This window comes from Athene cunicularia (assembly GCF_003259725.1).
Source record: "Athene cunicularia isolate RWA chromosome 1 unlocalized genomic scaffold, athCun1 chr1_part2, whole genome shotgun sequence".
Taxonomy (NCBI): Eukaryota; Metazoa; Chordata; class Aves; order Strigiformes; family Strigidae; genus Athene; species Athene cunicularia.
In genome coordinates this window covers 10,154,215-10,176,632 of record NW_020799092.1, presented here as the reverse complement: position 1 = coordinate 10,176,632, position 22,418 = coordinate 10,154,215, and the positions used below count along the sequence as shown (strand labels likewise).

The 22,418-nt window shown below is 38.4% G+C and overlaps 1 protein-coding gene across 1 annotated transcript in view; it reads left to right on the top strand.

Moving 5' to 3' along the window:
* DERA (deoxyribose-phosphate aldolase) overlaps positions 1–22,418 on the top strand; it is a 44,149-nt gene that overhangs the window by 4,235 nt on the left and 17,496 nt on the right. Inside the window, exons 3-5 of the mRNA XM_026868106.1 lie at positions 1,186–1,281; positions 2,574–2,708; positions 10,537–10,665. Coding sequence (XP_026723907.1) covers positions 1,186–1,281; positions 2,574–2,708; positions 10,537–10,665 — 360 coding nt within the window. The remainder of the gene's footprint in view (positions 1–1,185; positions 1,282–2,573; positions 2,709–10,536; positions 10,666–22,418) is intronic.

The window sequence follows — 22,418 nt, the reverse complement described above, 5'->3', positions numbered from 1 at the left end:
CTTTGGATTTTGTGCTTAGCTGCTGTTCTGTTTGTAGCTACCGAGCCTGCCATTTTGCCTATCAGAAAAAAATGCATTCTACAGTCCTAAGAATGTAATTTTTCCTTCAGAAAATACTATCTTTTACCTGCTTGTTTCAGTAGTTAAGACAGGAGACATCTTTTCAGCCCATTATCCTTTAAGGAATCAGTCCTGTAGTGAGTGTATGCAGTTGTGTGCATATCCATGTATACACACACACACACACACACACACACAGAGTTCCCAGCTAAATCAACAGAGCTGAAGGGGCTGAAGACAGTCCTTAAGAACTGGTCATAAAACTTTCATTGACATTACTCAGGCAGGCTCCATCCCAGTGTTACACTTAAGAGTGAACAGAGACTGTCAATATAACTATCAATAAAACTTCTTTATATCTGAGCAGCATTTCTGAATTTTTCTAGATGTAATCACTGATGTGTCAGTGAATACCATTTGACTTTTGTCCTGTCATGTTGGCCTTATGATCTATAAAAAGAAGATCCCAGCGACATTTGGGGCATGCTTTTACTATTTCAGTTTTACACAGGCATTGGTCCACTGATTGAAGTCATATGATGTAGAACCAAAGGGGGATCAGGCCTTTGGTTTTAAGCCATACAGATAAAATATCAAAGATTAGTGTTTTTTTAAAAACTTGGATTTATGAACTCTTCAGATAGCTGAAGTATTAAATATGAGGTCAATTATCTGAGACTTTGAGAGAATACCATTTTAACTAGAAATGCAGTAGAACTACATTAACATAAAGACTGCTCAGTTGCTGCTGGGCTCAGTCTGGCTCAACAAGTAATGACAGAGCTTGGCAGTGTGGTTTCTCTCGCAGCAGTTTGCTGACTAAGCATGTCTTTACTGTACGTGTTGGTTTTAAACAGTGAATCTGTTGATAAAAATCTTGGCGTTTTAACTCCTGCTAATGTAAACTTGGTCCCAGGATCAGGTTAAAGAACATGAGGGAGGGAACAATATGGAGAATTACCTGAACCGTGTGAGCAATATAACAGACATCCCTAGTGTAGGTGCTTAAGATCCATGTGCGAATGCACAAGTGGGAGGTGAGAAGAATGTGCACATCCTTATAACATGGATTACACTCAAGAAGGTGGAAATCTATATGTGAAAAGTGAACTGTGGCTTTTGCAGGTATTACTGTCGGAGCAGTTTGTGTATATCCTGCAAGAGTCACCGATGCTGTTAATGCCCTAAAGGCTGCTGGTTGTAACATTCCAGTAGCTTCCGGTAAGCTTTATTCAAACAATTAAATATTTTTATGATATAAAATATGTAGAAAAATCCAGAAGTTTGGACTTGCTTTTGTTTCAGAGAGTAAGGTGAAAAAGTATTGTATCAGGTAGAAGGAAGGGAATGGATGGGAGGATTTGCTTCTGGTATAATCTTTTGTTTTCTTTCAACTTCAAGCTTATCAGGAATGCCAAATCTGTTTTGCTGGAAGCTCTTCAAAGAGGTCCTTAAGATATGTCAGTGTTTTCCTCACCCAAATAGAAGAAATTGAGGTAGTATGCTGGACAGAGTATCAGGAGACACTAAGTAAATGATAATAATAATCAGAACAACAATAATAATATTGTGATATGAGCTTTAGGAGTTCTAATACAAGGGGATTTTTTCCCTATCAGTTTTTTGGCTTTTAAGTATAATCCTGCAAGCTGGATTCAGTGAAGCTGTATGCAGAGGCAAGGGTTATTGTCTGCTGAGCAGCACAGAGGTTCAGGACTTGTACTTCCAAATCTAGTAGTGCCAGCTCTTCCTCCAGTCACCACACATGAGAGAAAAGTCCTGAATCTACAATAAGCAAGAGGCAGAATCAAAGAATTATGTAGGTTGGAAGGGAGCTCTGGATGTCATCTAGTCCAACCTCCTGCTCAAAGCAAGAGCTAATTTTGAAGTTATATCGGGTGTTTAATGCTAAGATCCATGTTTTCTGGTAGTGTTGTTTCACTGTTGTGTAGGGGAAAAATACATATTAAATGCATTTATATGTCAGAGAGAAAAGGGATTATTTTTTCCATTTCTGAAGTTACCTTTGGATTTTGTACTTGAACATCATTAATGTAATCTTAAGTAGACGTCATTGAAAGAAATTTTTGTGATATTGTGATTTAGCTGTTAAATATATTACTAGGATTTAACTTGAAATACTACTTAAAAGAATGGAGGAGAATTAATGTATTGCTTCATGTATGAGTTCAGTCCTTGTTTGCTCAGTTCTGCTGGAAACAATAGATATTGTACTTTCTCACGTAGGCCGCTTTGGAAAAATTTAAGTCACGAGAAAGAGACCTTTTCACAAGGTGCACTTAGTATCTTGCTGGACATTGGTTCTTGAGGGAAGAGCTAATGCTTCTGGATGAAGAGAGGGCAGGATGAGGTGCCTTTAGATTTTTTTGAATCATGGTAGGGATAAAAAAAGAATAGCTTTCAAACTCTTTGGTGTATTAGAGGTATATGCAATTTTATGGTCAATTAATAAAACATTTTCTTGCCTCTGCCTGCATCCCCTTTCTTGATAGTGGCTGCTGGTTTTCCATCTGGACAAACTCCTCTGGAAACCAAACTGGCTGAAATAAAACTAGCTGTGGAATATGGTGCCAGAGAGATTGACATTGTCATTAGCAGGAGTCTGGTGCTGACTGGCCAGTGGGAAGGTAAGTACCCACCCTTTGGCAAGGAACCTAAACCTCTGTGAATGTACACATGCAAGTTATATCTTTGTCTCTTCCCCATCTCCACACCAGTCCTTGAAGAATTGGTCCCTCCCCTAAGAGTATTCTGAGGCACTGAACTAAATAAAAGCTATTTAATTTATGATGAATGGTTGCATTTTTTGAAAAGAATGCTGTTACAAGCCCTGTCAGGCTGGGCATGTGGAATGACTTTGTATTTTGAAAATTCAGGTCTATTCCTTCTATGCCTTTAGAGGATTTTGTGTACAGGATTAAAAAAATAGCAAGTGAAGTGGAAGTGAATGCCTAATTACTTGACCAGTTTTGTTAAAACCCCCAAGGGATTGTAACGTGGATGATACCTTGTTAAATATACCTGTTTCAACTCTTGACAAAAATATGTATTTTAGTTGATCTCTTTTTCCTGAAAATTGAGGGTACAAATTGACTGTTCATATTATTATTGATGTTCTTGTGTCTGCAGACTACTACTAATTAGTAAGAACAATAATGCTGAAGATGATTTTGCTCTAATTGCCCCCTTAATGTATTGTGAATGGTTTGCCTTAAGTGCTGATAGTGGTCCTATAACTAATCTCCATGTGAAGGTAAACACCTCATTGTCTTGGAATGAATTGTCCATTTAGTTGTATTGCAGTGCTGTAATTAGTCTCTTTGCTTGGAAGACTTCATAAAGGACCGCAGGTACATGAGTTTGGTTAAGGAAATACAGTTATTATGATAACAGATCATATTTTCTGATTTTGGTTTTTTTTTTCAATTAACAGTTAGAATTGAACCAACAACCCCACATGTTTCTGTGTCTGTGTCTTCAGGACTGATATCTCGGTTTCCACTTGCTGTAACATCTTGACGTCTTTTGTAGTATTTACCATCTCCATCCGTTTTTCTCTTAAATATATGGAGCTTTACAAATATTTGATTTCTTGAGGATGGGCATCGTTGCATACATTTGTTTCTTTCAGAATGGCTGTCTTAAATTCAGGTATGGCCTCAGAAATTGCTGTAATAAGGAGACTGGGTGAGAAGTTTTAACTAAGACATAATGATGGATCAAGTTCTATACCAGCTGGCAGCAAGACTATACGCACATCTTCCTACATTGTATCTTTGTTAGTGTCTACACTACACTACACTACTCTAAACTGGAGGGTACGCCCTTCAGGAGCTGCATTCAGCTGTGAATGTGTATTGGACTTGGATACAAAGTGAGCTGAGTCAGTAATCTGTCACTAAGACTGAAAAATGACCACTAAACTGGATTTAAGCAGCAACTTGCAATTATGTCTGAAAAAGTCCGCCTTGTAGCAGTTTCTGACATAACTGCGGTTGCCATACTTCAGACTTCATGGTACAAACCGCTGTTAACTGCAGGTTGCATGGAGCAGAGATCAGAAAATCAGCGCGTGTAGGCAATTGAAAATGCAGGCTCAAGGTTGTATTGCCTGGATTATGTGAAGGAGAACTCAGAGAAGAAATACAGGTCTGGATTTAGAGAGAAAGTTTGTATCGGTGATTGAAATCAACTGGACATACACTGTTAAGGTTTTCCGTGTCAGAAATGAATTTGGTTTTGTGATCACAGATTACAGGGGAGGAGTACACAGACATAGCAATGATGGATGTAGTATAAAGCTGTCAGTTTACTAAATGAGTAAATCAAGGGGTGACTTTTGATTCGGTATGCGTATTCTTTTATCCAGACTTGAGTCATGACAAGGTTGAAAGCCATCCATTTTTTTTTGGCAATGGTTAGTTAACATTTTTTTTACTGAGGGCAGAATTGAAATTATTTCCAAATATTTTCTGAAAGTTTATTGATGAACATAAGTCTGTGTGTGGCACATATTTACACGGTCTTGAAAAAAGCTTCCTCATGTACAGAATTTACTTGCCATCTAGATAATAATGCTACAGGGTGAAAAATTATACTATTTAACTTGCCTATCAAAAAAAAATTACTTAATTGGGTGTTCCAAATGCTTTGGTGGAAATCTAGTGTTCTCTCGTCCTGTTTAGCTTTCAACAGATGTAATGTTACCTGTGTGAACATGCAGCTTTCCATCTCTATCTAGTGGTTAGATATGATACACAGCAATGTATAAGGTATGTTTAAGGAAGCTAGAAGAAGGGATGAAGAAGTCTTTTTTAGGATGGATCCCTGTATTACATAAAATTGAAGAGTCTAGCGCAGTAACTATGCCAGTGTTCATTCAGAGTGCTTCATTAACTAGACCTGCCTTGCAGTTTTGACACAACCTCTGCGTATTCTTAAGATGCTAATATGTTTTTATTGCTATTTTCTCACGCTGCCTGTCTTCACAGCTTCAGGAGTTATTGACAAAAACATGTATGTGGTAGAGTGCTTCATCTTACTGTTCCTATATTTTTACCTTTTCTTCTATCCTGTGCAATAATTGAGGTCATCATGATAGAATAGTTTTGCTTTGTGATTTGTTTCAAAGGCTTGTTTGGTTATTAAATATTTTAGTGTATGTCCAATTATGTCAAGTTATTTTAAAGCACTTCTTAAATATTGTTGGAGCTCTTTATAACACTTGGAATATATTTTGTAGATCTTTATGAAGTAATTGTTAAGATCTTTTTAACAGTGCTGCACATGAAAGCAGCTTTATTGAACAGTTAATTTACACTGGAAAATAACATTAAATGAGATTTAAGTTTATGAACTTATATACCTTTTACAATTTATTAGCTTTTAAAGCAATGCTACTTTACAATAGTTTACTCAACCATTGTCTTGTATCACTTGACAATGTATGGGTTAAGCTTAAAAATCACATTTTAGATAGTCTTTAGGCAGAATGTGTCGCCTGTATGTAAAGAATTATGAAGTTGACTAAAAAATTGCTGAAAAAAAATGGATTTATTTCATTTTTTTCTTTTTTTTCTTGTTATCAATGAATATGTTAGAGTTGCTGTACCTTCTGAAGCTGTGTGGGGTGCTGTAATGTTACTTCTGGTTCCACAGCTTTTAGCAAACACCTGGACATACTACATTGTTGGTGGCTTCAGAGGTATTGTTAACCCATTGTTTGCTTTATGTCAGTTGAATTTTCCTACAAGAAAAGGGTAAAAAGACAGTACATTCTAAGCAGTTTGAAGATGGTTGCATGCATGAAATACATTAGGTAACCTCATTATGAAAGCTACTGTCTAATTCTGTTAATACGTATTCAACTGTGAGCTTAGAGGCTTTGTTCAGGAATTGGGGCCCCCTTTTGTGCTACATACTTTACAAAGAATGCAGAGGAAATACACTTCCCCCTCCAGAGACTTGAATAAGACTCCACATGTTGTTCAGAAATATTATAGTTGGATTTACTGTTTTCTAGATGTGCAAGCTGACTTCGAATCTTGAAGTCTAGTTGCACAATTTCTGTCTTACATTCTTAGCAGCAGCTCAGACTCCTGAAACCAAGCTCTATTTTCAGTTTCATGTGAATCACTGGAGCCTAGAGTTGCACATATGTGGCTGAGAGCAGAACTGAAAGAGTCGTGTTGTGCTGATAGCCTTGTGCTTGTCATTTTGTTAACAAACCTGCCATTAATGTGCAAGACAGAAGGGACTCCAGCTCTTTTTTCAGTTTCCCATCGTGATTACCTTGATCTTTCGGTCTAACAGAAATCAAAACATCTTCCCCCCTCATCACAGTTTCTACCCTTAACATCAGTCAGTGTGACTGACTAAAAAATAAAAACAGCAAATGAGCTAAATTAAAAAAAAAGAAAAAGTGTTTTTATCACCACATTTTTGGAGATGGGTTGTTTCGTAAAAATTTAAGCTGTGTTTTTTTCCCCTTAATATGAGTTATCCCCTTTATTCTGTGATTTTTAGGACAATATTAGACCAAAGCAAGAGACCATCTAGACAGTCTAGGGCAGATTATAGCCATCAGTAATTGTCAGGGATTTTTGCTTGAGAAATGTGGAGGGGGAAGAAAATTTTCTTTGGTGTATTTAATAGCTGCTAAAAATCAATATAATGTACTGAATAGTTAGAATTTAGGAAAACTACAAAAAAAGACACCTTCCAACACTTATCTTTTATAACAGTGAAATTAAAACCACAGCTATTAAGGTTTTTTTTTTCCTATAAAATCTGAATTTTTCTGACTTCTATAAATGCATTCAATAAAGCGGATCTAAAGTTCATGAAAGCAGTAAGATATCTTAAGTAAGTGGATGCAAAGTAGAAGGATTCTTATGTCACATCAATTTTAACAGTTAAGTCAGCGGAGCTACTAGTGACTACATCAAGTGAGCATCTGGCTCCAGATATATTCTGTATAGGTTGCCTTGCTTTGGGGACTTTTCTGGTGTTTTTAAAACTTTTTTTCCCCTGCTTAAGACTTAGACTTCTTTTGGAATGGATAGTATTGGTGCTGTGTTCAAGATGCTACACAGTACTGGCCATTTGCTTTGAGAGCTCTTGATTTTCTTTGCTTTGCTTTTAGCAGTCAGAAGGCGAGTCTCTTGTAACCTTTTCATCGTGGTCGTAGCTCACAGTTGAAAATATGCCTGCAGGGTTTTCTGTGATAGAGGTTTTTCCTAAGATCTTTGTGCCACTGCTGCTAACCAGAGAAATGCTATCTGCTGTGTCAGTTACTGGTGTTGTGCACAGGTTGCAGATATTCCCAGAACTGCAGTGTCCAGCTCTGCTCCAGCGTCCAGCTCTGCTCCTGCTCCTGTTCGGCTTGATGGAACTGAGTAGTTAAGTGATGGACTTTTTGGCAGCACTGACTCCAAGAAGCAGTCCAGGACCCCTTGAAACACTGTGTTTTCAGGTGTGATTAACTCCACCCATACTTTGCCAGGAAGTGTCAGGATAATCAAGTTATTTGTGCCTTGATTTAAATCTGACTGAGTACTGAAACATCTTTTTTTAATTTTGAAAGGAGTAAGAGTTTTTGAACTTGTTCTGTATCAAAGCAGTTCCTGCTTGTACTGGGACTGGGACACTCTGGTTAATATTCTCTGTCCTAGAGGTAGTTGCATTTCTATTTGTGCTTTTACTGTAAGGTTGAGAATGTCCAGCTATTGTCTGCAATAATTGATCTCTGAATAAGGAGCAGTGTTTATTACCTACACACCTACCCCATTAAAGTATGCCCACTTTTCCACCACCTCAGCTAACCTGATAGACGTGGATGATTGAAGATCCTCAGTTGTTCTTGTCCATGGGTTGATGCGTGCTGTCAGATAGCGGGACTGTTCAAATGATCTTGGCACTAATGGCGTATAAAATTACCTTCCAACAATAGGGAGGATGCTGTAGCTGTGGTACTAACTTGAGTGAACAACAGCTATGAAGATGCAATTTCTTTTCATGGAATCCAACCTAAATGTACATTTTGTTGATTTTCTTTTTACATTTTTGGTGGCATATCTTAAAGGTAGAGAAAACTCTGGTATTTTCTTCTTATTACCAAAACTAGAAGAGCATGAAAGCTGCTTTCTCTGGCTTTCCAAAATCTTCAGGAAAGAGTTACTCCACAAAAAGAGAATGTATTTGGATCTAACATGAGCAGTGTTATCAAATGCACAAGAAAATAGCACAGGTTCTTTGTATTTCCTTTTTGAGTCTTGATTTGATGTAGGTTTCTGGAGTATGATCAATTGATCAATAAAACATGTTAGACTGCATGCTAGTACTGATTAATTCACGCCTTTGGTACACAGTAAGAAACAAGGTGAAGCCTGGAGTCTATAAAGGGACTTGCTAAGTGCATTAGCCAGTTGTCTACTAATGCGTGTAGAATGTCTCAGAGGACCACCCCAGCAATTGCAGCCCTGGCCACCTGGTGTGCCGATGGCATCAATAGAATGCAGCAGCATCACGGGTGGAGGGGATGTCCAGCCATACAGCAGCTAACAAACCCTACTGTATGTTTCCAGCTCTCGCTTGAGGACTGAGGGGAAAAGAAAGCTAGTATTGCTGAAAAAAATGTAGTCTTCATAGCCATATCCTGGATTTTTTTAGCAAGAAAGATTTATTAAAAGCTGTATTTTAGCCTTCCATAAAATAACTTTTTGATTATATGTTTGAAGATTATGATTTGTGAAAAGGACTGTCATGCAAAGGATCCTGTTTGCTTATTTTGCATCTTTTTTCTTTTTTTTTTTTTTTTTTTTTTTTAGAAATGGTGGCTGTAAACTGTAAGAGCTGCTTTTCTCTCCATATTGGAGGAGTCTCAAACATCACCAAGTGGCCAGCTTCTAACAGCTGTTTTGATAATTTCTACCTCTTTTAGTCTCCCTATGTTTAGCATTTTGTGGGAGCACTGCTGAATTTTACCAAAAAGGGTGGGAGAGTTTCTCTGTGCTCTCTGTGTTGCCTTACCTGACCAGGTCCACAAGGTCTAGCCTTCTTATTTGGTCTAGCTGTTATGTCCAAATTTATTCTGGTCCATACTGAATCTGTGAAAATACAAAGCTGTTAGAAAGTTAAGCATGCCTCTGGCCATGACACTTTGTGAATCCAAAAGCAGGAGTTTGTGAGGGGGTGGTCTGCTCTAGACAATGTCCATGAGCAGCCAACTGCTCCAACTGACTGCTTGGAGATGAGAGCTAAGGGAGAGCTGTAGGTCAGAAGACAGACTGATAGCAAGAGGCCTTCCAAAGGCAGTGGAGCTCTCTGTGAGGAGCAACTCCAGGTCAGGGTTTGCTTTTTGTTTTCCAAGTAGTGTGAAGATAGAGAGATAATGGTTTGCTTTATCTCTGATCTAGAAGGCTTTATATGTCAGTCCTGCTGTCTGTGGCAGTGGGTGGAAGTGCTTGTATGTTTAACAGTGGCTAATGACAAACCTCCTTCTGGAACTCCAGCTGGCTTCCTCAGCGAGCATGGGCATCAGAAGCAAGGGTCCAGCTCAGCCCTTGGAGCTGTAGTTCCACAGCGTGCTAGACAGATGTTGTGCTGGCCCTCCTGCTGCAGTGCTTACTTCACCTTTGCTGGCACTGTCTGAGGTCACAGCACAGGATGGTCCAAGTCCTTGGTAGCCCTGTGGGCAATGCAACTACTTGAGGTGGTTTGTAAACACAGATCCATGTGGATTTGATCCTTATGGTGTGATCTCAGGCCTTGGTCTCTCCTCATCAGGTTTGTTAGAATTTTTTCAGAAAATTCTTATTTTTAAGAAGCTAAAAGTAGAATTCAGATGCCTAAACACAGACATCAAACTCCATAATAGAACTTCCCGAGATGGTCTCATGGCACTAGGGGGAATGGTAAGAAACCAGGGGGAGATGTGAAGCCTCCAGGAGTGGCAGCTGGAAGCGTCATGGCATCTCAGGTGACACTAATGTTTGTAATTAGACAACTTTGTCACAACTTTGGTGTCTTAGGCTGAGCACTTTGGCAAATTTGGCTGAAGGGGCTGAGAGGCTGATGATGTGATGTGGACAGGAAAATGTAACTGTCCCTTAGTACTACCATATTTATTTATATTTATTTCTGAAAAAGCTGTTTTAAAATAAATCTTTACTATCATAGCATTTTTTACTCCTGATGTATTCATGAGTGTTTGGCATACTGTGCACATTCTTAGTTTTGAGAGAACCGATATTAATAGCTATTAAGTCAAGTCTGAAACTGTGTGGCATTGTTAATTACCTCTAGTCATGTAATTTATTGAACTTACAAAACTCAAGTTCTTGAGTGCTATGACTAATTATAAGATTGGAAATTAATCCAGAAGTGGAAATTACAGCCATACTTGAAAATGTCTCTCAGGCAACTTTGATCATTTTCACATGCTTTTATCCACAGGTCTCTACGAGGAGATCCGTCAGTGCCGTGAGGCCTGTGGAGAAGCTCATATGAAAACAATCTTGGCAACAGGTGAACTGGGTTCCCTTACTAATGTCTACAAAGCCAGTATGATAGCTATGATGGCAGGTAAATATATGTGGTTTTCTTTTTAAGCTAAGATTGTCTTTGCTGTATTATTTATGAAGCTTAAAAAATTCTAGTCGTGAAAGTTTAGTTTTGCCGATTGTAGAAAAAACTATTATGCAGCAATTACTGAAGTTGCAGGCCTAGTAATGGAGTGTCACTTGTTTTGTGTAAACTACAAAAACTGCATGAAATGTTAAATATTGCTTAAAACTGCTAAATGACAAAATTCGAAGGAACAAGCAATATTTGTTGTCAAATGTCTGATCCTTGGTATGTTTAATAAGGAGACATACATTTGGGGCAGATACACAGTATCCAGGCAGTTGTGGTGAGCTAAGAATGTGGTGTAAGTAGATGCCTTGTAAGCTTATTTTAAATGCAGGGGGAACTTCCCTGTGAAGGTTCATGCTGACAGCTCTTGTTTCTGGTTTGCAATCATTTCTAAACACCCCTATGAGAGTGCAGTTCGACATACCAACTGTAGTGGAAATGCAGCGAGGGGAAGAAAACTCTGTGCTCCAGCAGGATGGACTAGGTTATAACTGGTTTTAACTGGTACACAAAAGAAGTGGCACTCACTACCAGCAATTAATTGGCACTTAAAAAGGTGTTCAGTCTTCCCCTGTCTTTGAAAACTCGATTACATCTGACCTGGTGTTTGGGATGCTGTCTTGTTTTTTATTCTGAACCTTTCAGCTGAGAAACACATTCCCATGAGCAGGATAGAGTTTTAGGGGCTACGGATAGTTTGTAGGTATTACTTTTTTGCATAGCTTTAGCCATTGCAGACTGAATGTAGCAAAGCATCCATTTGAACCCAGATTTACAGCAGTATATTCTCTCTTCAGCTTTGGGTTTGCACTGGTACAATTTTCCCTAGTTTAACCAGGATTTTAGGGTTGTGCTTTAATGCTGTCTTTAAGATGCAAAATTGGCAATTGACTGATAAGTCTGTGTTCTTCGAACTCTGTTCTAGACACCTGTTTCTTCCACTGTGCTTGAAAGAGGGCTTTTCAAGTATACTGATAGGGAGAAGTGTAAAGATATACTAAGAACCACTTGGGTTAGTCTGTCTTCTAAACTTTCCCTCATTTTTTTGTTGATTTTTTTTTTTCTGCTGTAAACTCTTCAGACCTGGAATTTCTTCTTATTTTAGAGCAAGAAAAAAATCATCCAAGTGTCTTGACAGTATTTAAATACATATTCAGCTTGCTGCTGACCTCATTGTTTCCTTACACAACACTATGCTTATCTACTTCAAATGGAATGGGAAGCATTTCAAGCTATTTACTTGTTCAGCTATAATGTCAGTTAGTATCATTACCTATAGAGGATCAGTATTATGCCAGTAAATACTGCTTTTCATTAGCAGAGGTGTAAGAACTACACATTTCCTGTCATTTAAACTGATCTACTAATCATTATGATCACTTTTTGTAACATGGAGTAGTGAAAAATTCAGGTTGTAAAGCGTTTTAACATTTTCAGATATTTTGCTGGTGTAGTTTTTTTGAAATACAGCAGATGGCTCTATTGTTAATGATTTTCCTTGCATAGTTACTTATTTTACAAGCTACTTATCCATCTGAATATGTGCAGTTATTTCCTTGTTTCAGTCTCTTGCTTATTCTTTATGGGTAGGTGTAAAAATAAGAATTTTTTTGTGCCCTATGTACATGTATTGAGGGTCAGATTTTCAGACTCTGACTTGTCAGAACCTCAGATTCCAGTTGAATTTTGTTTGATTTGGGTATTTGTAGCATTTTGGGGAGAAAGTAATTTTGCATAGTAGTTTTAAATTCTAGCTTTAGTATCCTTTTTTTTTTTTTTTTTTTTTTTTTTTTTTTTATGATATAAAAGAAAAAAAAACAAAGGAAAAAAGCAGATAATCTTGTGGATATGGCAGGCCATGGCAACTCTTTTCTAAAGATAAACCAGCAACAACTCTGATAAACTTGACTCTAGTAATTAGTTTTATATGGGGAAATTAGTTACACAGTATAGTGAATTCAACTGCAAAACTGGCTTTAGAAGTTTTTGCTGCCTCTGGCTAATTGCTCCTGCCCTTTACACCAAAATTGGGTGTTCCTTCAGCTGTGCTGTTAGAAGTGCTCGTCATGCTGCATTGTAAGCTGAGTTTGAAAATTACATTTTAAGCTGACTTAAAAATTATTCCAGAAAAGGGTTAACTAGTGTGCTGTATGTTTTTTGTCAGTGAGGTTTTTTTTAATGGGTCACAGCCTCAATAATCTGTGCACAGCCTTGCCTTGCATATGATTGTATCAGTGCAACTGAGGACATGGTATGTAGTCCTTAAACTGTTTTCACTTCACTATGTGTAATGTAAGCCTATGATGTAGGGAGTGCAAAATCCTAGATATACAGGTGTTTACATTGTCCTTGCTGAGCATGCACACATTCACCTACATCCTGAAGCACAAAGTCACTAGATGTGGTGCAACATGTATATGCTATATATGTATTTCCCATGGATCTCATTTGTGAGACTCAGAAGACAAGAGTAACACAGTGCTGATTTATCAGTAGTTCTGTGGTTAAAAAGCTTGCCTGTGATGTCTGGGACTTGATCTCTCTGACTGAGGTTCTTTACCCACACAGAGATCAATTTTACAGTGTATTTGTTGTTAAGGATCTCAGTCCCTCCCGATAAACACACAAAGCAATTAACCAAGCAGGCAATACAGCCCAGATGTCTCCTCTCCCAAATAACTTTCCAAAATTTCTATACAGTCTTCCTCATGCTGGCTAGAGGAAATATTGGTGCATGCTGGGAACCAGCATGTTACGTTTGGTTTGACTTAGCTAGCAGGTGGAGGTTCAGCCACTGGACACGAGGCCAGTTGCACAGATCACTGACTTGAAAAAGGATGGTAAAAAATGTGCACCTCCGCACAGGCTTTTGGAAGTATGCTAAGAGCTGTGCTCCGGCTGGGGTGCTGTGCCCGTGCACTTTTATATTCAAGGCAGATTGCATAGGCCGCTTCTGTGGGCAAACAGCTGTACTCTGAATCACAACCCATGCAGGACTCAGCAGAAGCCATTCACTGTACGCCAGTGAGTGAGGCTGAGCCCAGTGAGACATACAGATCCCAGCAGTGCACTGGAGGTGGAGACCAGTTGTAGAAACAGTGCTTTGCACAACATGCCTGTGTACAAGATGTTAATGCTTGCGCCTGCAAGAACTTGGGAAGAAGTGTTGCTTCACAGTGTGGTATGAGAATAATTTGCCTCTATTTGAAGCAGTGGCTCTTGGCTCCTCCTGTGTCTGCTATCTCCAAAGCACCATGACTATCTTTTCTTCCTTCTCTACCACATAAGGAGAAAGACATCAGAATGGGAACAGGCACCCAGTTTCTTAAATTCTTTTAACCATACCTTTACAGATTTGACTGACATGCAATAAATTCTTCTGGAATATTTAAGAACCTATTTCTGAGTGAAAGATGCTGACAGCCATCTAAGGACAGTGACTCACCTGGCAAGAATAATCCTTGCAGTGCTAAGGAGGACATAATAGGTAGGATTGCACATCAGAGGCTCTGTGTCACTACCAAAGGAGCACATTTTTTTCAGAAAGCTGACCAAGAGAAAATCTCAGCATTGAATCAGGGAATTTTTGGTCATTGGTTTATAATGTCCACTGCCATTTCTTGAGCTTCTTGAAGTTCTTGGTGGTAGTTTGAGTACATTAGCTTCTTAAGGGAAACTGTCTGCATCTTCAACTCTACCAGACAGCTTCCAGAGAATGAGTTGAGCAAACTATTCAGTGGTTTTCACTGTCTGGTGTATACTTGTGTGTCACATCAATTTCTACAGGAGACACTCAAATCTATGTCTCCATAGCCTCTTGGATTAAACAGTCCTAAGGAACACAGATGGGAGTGCCTGACTCCCCCATACTAGTGGTAGCTATTCTGGTTTTTCATCATGGTGTCTTTAAAAAAAAAACCCAGATCTTGTACAGAATTCACTTATGACAGCTAGGCCATTTTTTAACTTTTGTTTTTGGACACAAACGTCAGAAACTGCCAAGGAAGCCAGGCAAGGAAGGGGAAAAAGGTGAAGTTGCAGTGGGAAAGGAACACTTCAGTAAAGGTGTGGGTGACTTAATTGCATATTTCAGTCATATGTAAGGGTTTTATTTTGGAAAATCACATTTTAACCATATTATGTAATTACAAAATCTTTATTGTTTTGTGTAACAATTCATATTAATTAAGATATACAAACTGGAGGGGAGAGGTGGAGAAAGTGATTAAGTAAATGTACTGTACTTTAAAAGTGAAAACTGCATCTGTGTCATTTTGACTGTGAAAGTTGGTCTTGATAGTACAGCTCCTTTTATGTCACCTTTGGGAAGCTAAACAAAACAGCAGTGACATGTGAAAGATATTAGATATACGTAATGAAAACAAAACATGTACCTGTGGAAAGGTCAAGAAGGAGTGATATATGTTCTGCAGCTCTACTAAATGTATGGGTTTAAAACAATTTTTTCATAGGTCATTAAGCAGTTAGTCAAATAAATTGTAAGTTGAGATACAGACTAATTTAAGAATTTAATTTAGAAAGGGAATGAGTTAGTGTTAAAACTAACTTCTAAAGACTCTAGAACAAAAAACTGCAAAAAGTAGCAAAAGATGGCTGAGGCAATAAGGTCTCTAATGCTGATAGTCTAGAAGGAGAAAATTAAAACACATTAAATGTGTGATCAGAATTTTTTTTAGATGCTTTGATACTGTTCATTCCAAAGTGAACAGAAATAATATAGCCAAACAGTGAGGAAAAGCTGTGCCTTGCAGTTCTCAGAAGAGCCCACTATCAATCCGTCCAGGATTGATCCTGCTTTACATGAGTGGTTCCAGTTAATACACACTTACCATTTTCACAGCAAACCTTACCAAAACTTAAAGGCACAAGTATGCTGGCCTTGTGGTAGATCCAGAGAGACTGGCTGAGGCCTACAGTATCCAGTCTTTGTCTCTAAAAGCGGAGAGTAGTGCCACAAGGTTCCTCCAAAACAAACTCAGGACACAGCAGTACTGCATGAAGAGGTTTTCCTCAGAAATCCTCAAGATCAGAACATCCCACTGCACAAAAGCCTAGCCCTGAATTAGGAAAACAACAGTTTAATGATTATAAGAAGAGAGAGCAGAGAAATATGGTTTGGAACATCACAACATAATGCCTAGCTACACAAAGCTTTACCTCAGCTCTAAATAAAGTTTTTATACTGTATTTAATATTGGTACAAATTCACTTTTAGTATGAATGATGGGAAGACAAATTCTATGGTACCAGTAGCTGTTGTTGCTTTGAGCAGTGTCTTGTGGAGATTTGTTTTGAGCAGGGTTAGGTGGTGTGGCTGTAAACATCCTAGCAGCCATCTGAGTGCTAGGGATGACTTACTTTCTGCTGGATGTGGACTGCCATGATCCAAAACTTCTACCAAGCAAATTTTTAATGAAAAATGGAAGAAACCAAACTAGCAAAATTTGACTGAGGAGCTAGGCATGCTTTTTGCAAATGTGACTAATGTAGGAAACAAGACTACTGAATAAGTAATAATACTTGGCACTTAGATAGCACTTTACGTCTTCAAAGCACATACTGACATTAGCAGAATAAATCTTAACAATCACCCTGTGAAGTATGAGACAAAGATAATAACAGACAAGTCAAAAGTCAAGCTAAGATCAGTTGTGAGTTCTTGGCTTTAAATCCCACGCTCAAATCAGAAGTCAAAGGTCCCTCAATAGCATGTGACTTGTATTATGTATTGATTTACTTATGTGTCTACAACTTCAGCTGTGATTTGATACTAAATCAGTCAGTTATTAGAGCCCAAATGAAAGGCAAATCAAGGGAGGAGGGTTGGTAACACATGTAAATCAAGATTTCAGTTTGTGTCTGGTTTTACATGTCTGAAATACAACCAACTGTACTGAGTTTACAGTGTATCTGTAAAGGGTACACTTTACCCTGTAAAAGGTCTATCAGGAATCAGGGGCAATGCATGGCTGTCACCTGCTAAAAGCAGACTGGATCAAAATTGGCAGGTCCTTTCTATAGATGTGAACTGTCTCTGAGTGCTTTCTATTTTAACAGATGATGTTAAGCTCTGGTCTGGAGGTCCAATATAAGGCTGGGGACAAGCTAGTAAGTCCTTACTCTTCTGAATGTGTGGAAGGAGGGCTTACTGCCTGACTGGTGACAAAGGCTTTCTCAGTTACAGTCTGGTGGCTGTTTCCTCTCTCCCTCCAACTGAGCAGGAGTCGGAGTGAGTCCAAGGTGTGATGGGGATTGCTTGCTATTCTATCTTGGCTGAGCTGCACTCGTGGGCTGGGAAAGGTGGATTTGAAATGCAGCATATTCCTGAATTTGACTGCTTATCTTCAGAGAACAAAGCACAGTGCAGAGGGAGTTCTCCCACCTCCTTTGTCAAATAGTAGAGAATAATCCAAATTCTCTTTGGCTGTGATCTAGCAGTACAGATTAGATCTAGCGTGGGCATGAGCATATTTCTGAATTTATGTCAGTTTACTGAGAGCACATAAAATGATGTTTATGTCAGCTCTCTTCTGTGTGCATGCATGTAGACAATACCTCATTTGTCCAAAGATCTGCCCATTCCTTCAGAATTTTTAGATAAATTTGAACTTGCAGAGTTTGTACTACTTCAGCACTTTGCATCATGCAGATGCAGTGTTGTATGTTGTTTTGGTTACTGTCTTGAATATGTAGAAGTGGTTGCAGTTGGCTGCTGTAAGAGGCTCATCAGGACAGTGATTAACACTGTGGAATTATATTAGTAATTTATAACTTTCCTGTCTGTTTGCTGCAGCAGATGTTCTGTATTCTGCATAGTCTGTGGTTGTTCTGTATGTTCAGAGCTCTGGTTAACATCACCGAAAGTTTAGTGAAAGGAACAAAAATGAAACATGCTGTAGAAAACTAGGATACAGAGCACGTCAGAGTGAGACAGTTGTCTCAAAATTTTGAATGATATTGTGGACTAAAAAAGTTTTAAAATTAGGAGTTAGATCAAAAAGTGGATGGTCTTTAAATACAATCAGTCTAAAGGAGATTTCTACAGGAACAAGTTGATTTCATTTATTCTGGTACAGAGTGGGGGGAAATAAATAAGCCAGTAGTATAAAAATGCAGATAGCGCTATGTTCAGTAGGCTGCTCCCTTAAATGATGTAATTGCCTACAAGCTTAACAGTGATACTGCACCTAATCACTAGAAATAATGTAGGCATGACAGAGAAGCTTGGAGTGGAAAATTTCTAACAATGCAATTGCAGTATCCTCAGGTTTGAATTACTGATGAGGGTCCATACAAAGAGTAGTAACACAAAATAAGAAGTTGGGCTTGGGTAAAGCAGACCTTGAAGGAATGAGAAATAAGACTTAAAAATCTGTCTGAAACTCAATAGTGTATGTATAGGGAATCAGAAGTGAAAGGGCAGGAGGTGTTTGAGAAACACTAGGGCAGGCTCTAGTGAAAGGTCTTTTCAGTAGAGTCAAAAGAGCAGCAGAATCCTGTATGGGTAGGTAGAGGACAAAGTAATACCTAAGAGAAACAGATGTTGCAGGAAAAAAAGATACAAAGAGTCTGTGAAGGGAGAACAGAGTTAGAGTGTATACAGTAAAACCTAATTTGTTTGCAGTTTGTTAAGCTAGAAACCCAGATGTGCACGCAGTGCCACATTTTGTTATTCATTTATTTATGTGCTTACTGAACTATGCATTAGCCTATACAGCCATATTTGAGGGGAGATAGTTGTCTGGGGATGTTTATACTTGTCATACCAGGATGCCTGGCAACTCAGTTTGCTAATTTTGTGAAAGGTCTATTCTATTAATAATATTCTACTGTAATCAGAAAATAGCAATATGCACCCTCTACTGAAGTCAAAGAAGAAACACCAGTGTAAAACAACTCTGTAAAACGGTGTTGTCAGCACTGTACCTGTTTGATTTTGAGTTATCCAGAACATGACTTGACTTTCTTCCTCCACCATCTCAATTTACAAATAGAAATAGTCCTATTTCCAAGCACTTTTCACCAGAAGAATATCAAGTTAAGTCAGAAGATGGGTAGGATTGTTTGAGGTAGCAGAATGACTCCTAACTGATCATCACGTTTGACAACTCTGTTAGCGTCCCTGTTTCTCCATACGTAAAATTAACATGGAACATTTTGTAGGACCTCTGTGAGGTCTAGAAGATTAAGATATAAGCAGAAACTTGTTCCTCTTATTGGAAGGCAGAAATTTACCATGACAGTGCATGAAGATGGAATGCCCTTCGTCACAAATGAAATTGGGAAATGGGACAAGAGAAAGCCTGGAAATTTGCTGGTGGGAGCTGCTGACTGATTTTGTTAGTACAGCCAACCCCAGGAGGGACAGTGGAGGTGGGAGCTGGCACAGCTTGCTGTGGTATTCTGGGATGATGGTATTGTGCACAGCATGATTGACTGGTACTGCCCATAGGAACAGGGAGGTTACCTTCCTTCAGCTGTTTTCATAGCACTCCGCTCAAAATTTTCTTTTAAATTAAAGATTGTTGCCATGCCTCCTGTACGCCTGTTTTGCTGTGGTTTGGTGTTCCCCCTGCCCTGAGCAAAATGGAATGAGCAGTATGCCCCTACAAGAAATCATAGAGGAGCAGGAGCATGATAAATCCCCAGAAATCCCAGGGCCTGTCACTGGATCTCAGAGAAGGGTTTGAACCCTGATCTGCAGATTTCTGCTTCTTGACCTGTAAGAAAGTAGCTATTCTTTATGCTTGAACCTCTGAAACTGTTTGTGAAATAGTTCACAGTGAGTAAAAATTTACTGACAGTATAACATACTGTTGAGAGGTGTCAACCTTCTATTAACAAACTGTCCTAAATGACTGAATAGCATTTTTCTTTTGCTGATATTCAGGATTTTTGCAAAGCATGTTAATTAAGGAATATCTGAATGGTATATTTTCAATTTATAACAACCGATGCAGAGAGGTGAGAAAGCACCCCTGTTGCGTTAATTTTCCCCATGAATGAAACCTTGTTTCTATGTTAAATAATTTGTTAGAATTTGACTGAAAACTTCTGAAGTTTCATATCACCTCAGACTCGGAAATCATTGCACAGTTAATAGTTCTAGTCAAATATGCCATCAAAATAACACGGCTTCCTAGCAAAAAACTTTGCATCTATGAAGCTCTGGTATTGAAGGTAATGGTTTGGGAGAATGCAATTTTAAAACATGGAAATATTATGTAAAATCAATAGATGTACAGGGTACTATTTATTTCTCTGATACTTCAGGTTGGTTTTTTATTCCGTCAGCAGCAGGTGTTAACTTCTACTAAACCAGTGAAAAATAGAAATAAATATTTAATTTACTGTATCTATCAATTATACAAAATTGACTTATGAAATATTAAAGTATCTTTTAAGAGATTGCAAGTAGGAACACTACTTAGAAAATCCAATCCCTTAAGAGAAAGTTAATACAGATGTGGAAATAAACTAAGCATGATTTTAAGGTTGTAGGTACTGGGATTTTTTTGTTGCTTTTTAAGGTGGCAAGACCTAATGATCATTTCTACCAAATTTGAAGGTATATGCTCATGACAGCAGATATGTGAAATCAGGCTTCTAAAGAGAAAGATCTTGAATGGAAAAATGCACTAGGAATATGTGATCTTGGAACATCAATAGGTTATTTTAAAACACTATGGACACTCACCTGAATGTACCCATTTAATTATAAGGGACAGGAATACAGTGGAAAATAAAGCAGCATAACAAGAGATAGACACAAACATAAGTGAAGTACATATTGAGACATAAAAGTGGGACAAAAATTAGTCACATGAAACAAGAAATTTGCCACAAGGTTATTGATAGTTTCCTTACCAATAAACTGGATGGTGAGATCAATAAAGACATCCACTAACTTTTAACAGATTGTGTCCTAATGGTGTTGATGTTCACAGTGTTACATCATTAAGTGCAGAGATAGAGGCTGCATACCCAAGCTGACTACTGGGTTGCATGATGCTACAAACATGTTCCTCACTGAGCTAAACAGGACTGCCTGTTCAAATGCAAACATTTATGCTTGTGTTTAACATTTTCTTTTCCTTATAAATGTTAGTTTTTAACTGGAATTTAAAAGGTCTTCTTAATAGACTTTGTCAGTCTTTTCTCAAGGGAAAATATTTATATCAGAATATGACCACAGGATATAGCAATATTCTTCAGGAATGTGCTCATTTCAGTGGTGTTTGGAAAGAGAGCTCCATGGCTTTTTTCCAGTGTGCCTCTGTGGTTGCTTGCAGTATTTTTGGTGAGTTGCACAAGGTACTTGAACTTCCTTGATAGGTACCTAGGAGCTTGTCTCCTAGGCTTTGTGCACTCCTTTGATTCGTGTTGCCAAAGTGCAAACTGTGTTGGAAGGTGTTGAAAAGAAGATACTCCCCTCTTTGATACTATACTTTGGAATTTCATCCCCTGGGAAATGTTCCTGATCTATATTTTTGTAATTCCCTTTCTGAAATGGTAGTTTTTAATTTCATCATCTCTAGATAAGACAGTTTCTAGTTTCTGACCACACTTACTTTATAGTTACCAGAGACAATAGCTTTGCCAGAGCTGTCTGTAATTGTCCTGCTTTTGATATAATTTTTTCAAAGACAAAGATGACAGCAAAGTCCATAGTCTTCATGGCAAGTTCAACAGGGATCTCACATCTGATTGTAATTTTCACCTTTGATGTTTCTTCCCCTCTAGCATTCGTGCTATAAAGTGATTTCCCCGCAGTGTACAACTGCAGCTGATTTCTCAGGTTGAGTTCTACCTAAGTCTAAGATGTAGAAAAGATTCCTCCTTGATGATACCAGGACTTTTTCTTAAGCAAAAAGTCTTCCTTCACCACCTTCACAGTTACACTGCCAATCCAGTGTCCAGTTTACCAGCCTATCCCAGACATTGCAGAGGTGGAGCCTTGTAGTTTATCAAGATTTGTTCATCTCTTAATGGACCAAAAAGGAAACAGATGACAATGTTCCATATTCTGTGCAGCACATTGAACTTAAATTATACAATACAAAATTATGAATCATATATCTTCAAAAGCCTCCTTCCCATTGGTCCTGGAAAATAGTTGTGTAGCGAGCTCAAAGGAAACACAAAGTCTCATGCATAAACGGAGGTTTGAAATGAACCTGAGTCCCAGGATGAGAAAGCAGCTTGGTGCGGTGTGATGAAAGGGGCTGGCACGTTTCTCATGACTTCCAGTGCCCTGTAAGAGGAGGGGTAGCATTTTCAGGTGTTGCTCTGGTAACAAGACACCATAACTTTTGATAACATAAATGTAACATGCTGGTTACATTTATGTTGTAATCAGATAACTGTGTTTGCAGCTACTCTGGATGTAAGCAAATTTAAGTTCACAGCAGTTTGCTTGGTTGCCAGTTGCAGCGCAGTTGTGGCTTTGAGGCAGGCTCCTCTGGGAACTTCAGCTGAATGGACCCTGTGCTATTGTAATGATGCCATTTTCAGTGATTTTCAGCGCCTGGGTTAGAATTACAGCTCACTTAGCTTTAAACTAACTGTCTCTAGAGTGTACTGCAGAAATGCTGGTTTGTTACTTGGAAGTAAAACAAAAAAATCCTAGTAAAATAAACAGAGCTACTCCATGCTTTTGAACAACTTCTTCGCAAGTTAAT